The 3,278-nt window shown below is 33.8% G+C and overlaps 1 protein-coding gene across 1 annotated transcript; it reads right to left on the bottom strand.

The window, feature by feature from the left end:
- Window positions 1–1,329: 1,329 nt before the first annotated feature.
- DEFB113 (defensin beta 113) lies at window positions 1,330–2,284 on the bottom strand. The gene is made up of 2 exons (XM_016212649.1): window positions 2,227–2,284; window positions 1,330–1,511 (listed from the first exon to the last, which is right to left on the bottom strand). The coding sequence occupies exons 1-2, from the start codon at window positions 2,282–2,284 to the stop codon at window positions 1,330–1,332; spliced, it is 240 nt and encodes a 79-aa protein (XP_016068135.1).
- Between the last annotated feature and the right edge of the window lie 994 nt (window positions 2,285–3,278).

Here is a 3,278-nt window from a genome sequence, read left to right on the forward strand (position 1 = left end):
AGTTTTTCTTAACATTCTTTGATGTTATTTGTTGGTATTTTAGACTACTTTCCCCTCCTCAATCTGTAGTCTTCCCTTGGGTGATTTAATCTTATTACTTCAGTTCATGGCTCCTCAAATCTATATTCAAAGCACATTTTTCTTTCATGACTTTCACTCATGTATACAGCAGAGAAGTCTAAACTTAACACCTCATACATGTTTCTTTCAAATCTGCACCTTTTATAATATTTCCTACTGAATCATTGCATTGTTCAGCAAATTTTTTTCAAGTAAGAAAACTAAATTGGGAATTATCCTTTCCTCATGTACTTCTCTATGCACTAAACTTTTGTTCATTTCCTCTAAATCAGAATTTGGACCTACCTTTTTATATTATCCAGATCTGTGCTATAGCTATAGGTTTAAAAAAAAACCAAAAAACCACACTCAGTGAAGACTTTAAATTCTGAATATCAAGCATTTACTGAAGGGGTACTTTATAATTCATAAGAAATTTTGTGTCAACATTAATTCAATATTATGATAGAATTAATGTGGAATGTGAAAAACTGGAAGCACAATGAGTTCACTGAAGACAGGGACAAGAAAAGAAGCATTAAATACTGAATTATAAGATAAAAGAGTTAAATAAAATTCTTAAGAACCAAGAGAGAAGCCCCTTGGGTTAGTTGCCTATGTACAGAATTGAGTGTGATAAAGAGTTCTGGATAGTAGAATTAGAATAAGAACTGACTTTTCTTTTTATTTTTGGACATTTCTGTATTCTTATTTACCATTAGAAAAAATACCTTTAAAATGTTTTTAATTTGCTTCTATTCTTATCACATTCTACTCCTTATGGAGCTTTGCTTGATTACGCTTTCTCACATTGTCAGTACTGTTCTGTTATGGGATTATGATGTATATGACTTTGTGTCCAAAACTCAAGCATATTTTTGCTAAAAATATGGAAAGGTGGCGTAAACCATGATTGATGGTTGATACCGGAAAGATTCTATGGAAATAATTAGGTACTGCACAAGGTAAATAAACAGGCCAGAGATGAAGGGAAGTGTTAAGGAGGGAGGGTGTTTGCAATGTGAGTGGAGAACGGCCAGCTTAATGAAGAGGTTGTTTCTTCTTCCTTTTGCTTGTACTAACTCAACATTGAACTCACTAGTCGCCGTGTTATAGTTGTGTAATTAAGAAGGCCAAAGGACACTCATGAGAAAATAGATTTAAATAAAGTAGAAAGTTCTTTCTTATTAATAATATTGTTACATTGTAATGTTGCATGGTATAGTAGGAATAAAAATTACATTTCTATAAGCTAAAGTACTGTGGCATTTAACTTGGTTTTATATATTCCCTTACAACACAGCAGGGCTTATTATCGCAGTAATTATATATGTATTCCCAGGAGTTGCACGAAGGCTTGCAAGCACCACGAACAAGGTAACATTCTGTTTTTCTCTCTGAAAGCTCTTTCGGGTTTTCTCTTGTTTTTTCTCCTGTTTTCCTCTGTGAAGCTAAGAAAAAGTAGCCATGATCATAAATCCAAGTTTAATCCACTTGCATAGACAGATATATAGACAGACAGATAATAGATAGATAAGTAAATAAAGTTCTTTAAAGTATAGAGTTAAACTATTTTGTTTCTGAAATCATGCCCAGGCACCTGTATTAAAAAGTTGTGATTTTATCCCCTGTAAATTGGCATGTTTTTATTATCCAACTATTTCTTTTGCCACTAGCATTTTTTTTTTTTTTGAAATAGAATATCCTTAAATATCTACTCTGTGCATGCTTCCTCAAGAGAAAAGAGAAAAAGATGTGGAAAAAATAGTCTACATGTTTTGTGTTCTAAAGAGCCATATATCTCCAACACTCCTCTCCCCAGTACAAATTACTGGGCTAGTTAGTTATAGAAAGCTTAATTTTGACAACAGCTACGTCAATATCAGTTCAAAAAGAGAAGGCAGTAAGAAGGACATAAGAACTCAGAGTCTCATCAAACAAAACAGCAAACAGGTTTAATTGTACATCTTGGGAGTCCCTCCCCTCTATTATCTTACCAACTATCAGTTTCACTCATTTCTTCTTCTATGCAAAATAAAGTGGATTTTATTATTAATTCATATGCAGTTTCCTAACAATCATTTATTTGTTTTATTTTTCCAGAGTAAAGCATTTATATAAAAAAAATTCCACCCTCCCCTCTTTTTCTATATTAACAGACATTACCTGATGGACCACAAGATACAATCAAGACAAAGGTCAGGAAAACACAAAGAATCTTCATTGCTGATTGAGTTACTATAGTGAAGTTGAGGCAGAGCTCAAAATACCTGAGAGTTGTGCTATTCTTCGGAGAAAGAAAGATGAACCCTTGTTTTTATAGCCTTCTCAGGGTAATTACTATTCTGATTAATGCCACCTCTTAAGATTGAGAACAAACTCGTGTAACTATTTATTCTCACTCTTTATTTTTACAGCTGAGGGACACATCTGAAAGCAGAAACTTTGAAGAGAAGCCACTCCTGGGAGATTCTATTTTAAGGAGAATCTACAGAAACCTTGGAGAGCAGTGGAAACGGATCTTTTCTTTCATCCCAACAAATATCTTTCCTAACTCAGGCAGAATATTCCTTGACATGCTAAGGAACAGAGGAGACTATTGTATGTTGTGTATTCTGGATGAGGAAAACTCAGAAACAATTTCTTATGCGGAACTCTGGTGCCACTAGCTGCTCTTGCTCTGTATTAATCTATAGGTGAGTCTTAAAGGCAAAGTTAGAAACCTTGAATTTTAAACCAGCTTTAAAGATAACTATTAGAATGTGTGGTCTGGTGGGAAAATGTTGTTCAACATCTATTGGCATGTGTGCTTTGTCTTGATTTTGGTGAGAAATTTTATAGTTTACCAAATGTATTTTTTGTACCATCTAATTACTTTTGAATCATCTTATAAAAAAGGTTTACACTTGAAAGAATTGATCCTGAGCAAGTTGCTTACCTGAAACTTACCTGCCTAATCAATACTACTACTACTAATTTAATAATAATAATTTAAAATAATAACAGTAAGCATGTGTATTTAAGTTACTCACTTTCGAAAATTACCTTGTGTAGTGTGTAGAAGGATATCTATCTCCTACGCTTTCAAAAGTCTTCTTGGGCTCAGGGCTGTAGATTTTGAGTGTAAGTGAAGGGTGATGAGCAGTAGGAAAGCAGAAGGGAGGGGAAAGGAGAGACACATTGAAATGTGCAGGTTAACAACTGGTGAGAGAGCTAAT

Source organism: Miniopterus natalensis, chromosome 5 (genome assembly GCF_054644295.1).
Source record: "Miniopterus natalensis isolate mMinNat1 chromosome 5, mMinNat1.hap1, whole genome shotgun sequence".
NCBI lineage: Eukaryota > Metazoa > Chordata > Mammalia > Chiroptera > Miniopteridae > Miniopterus > Miniopterus natalensis.

Coding starts and splice junctions, on each gene's coding strand:
- DEFB113 (XM_016212649.1), bottom strand. CDS start 2,284: ATGAAGATTCTTTGTGTTTTCCTGACCTTTGTCTTGATTGTATCTTGT. Junction 1,512..2,226: donor TGTATCTTGTGGTCCATCAG/GTAATGTCTGTT, acceptor ACTTTTTCTTAG/CTTCACAGAGGAAAACAGGA.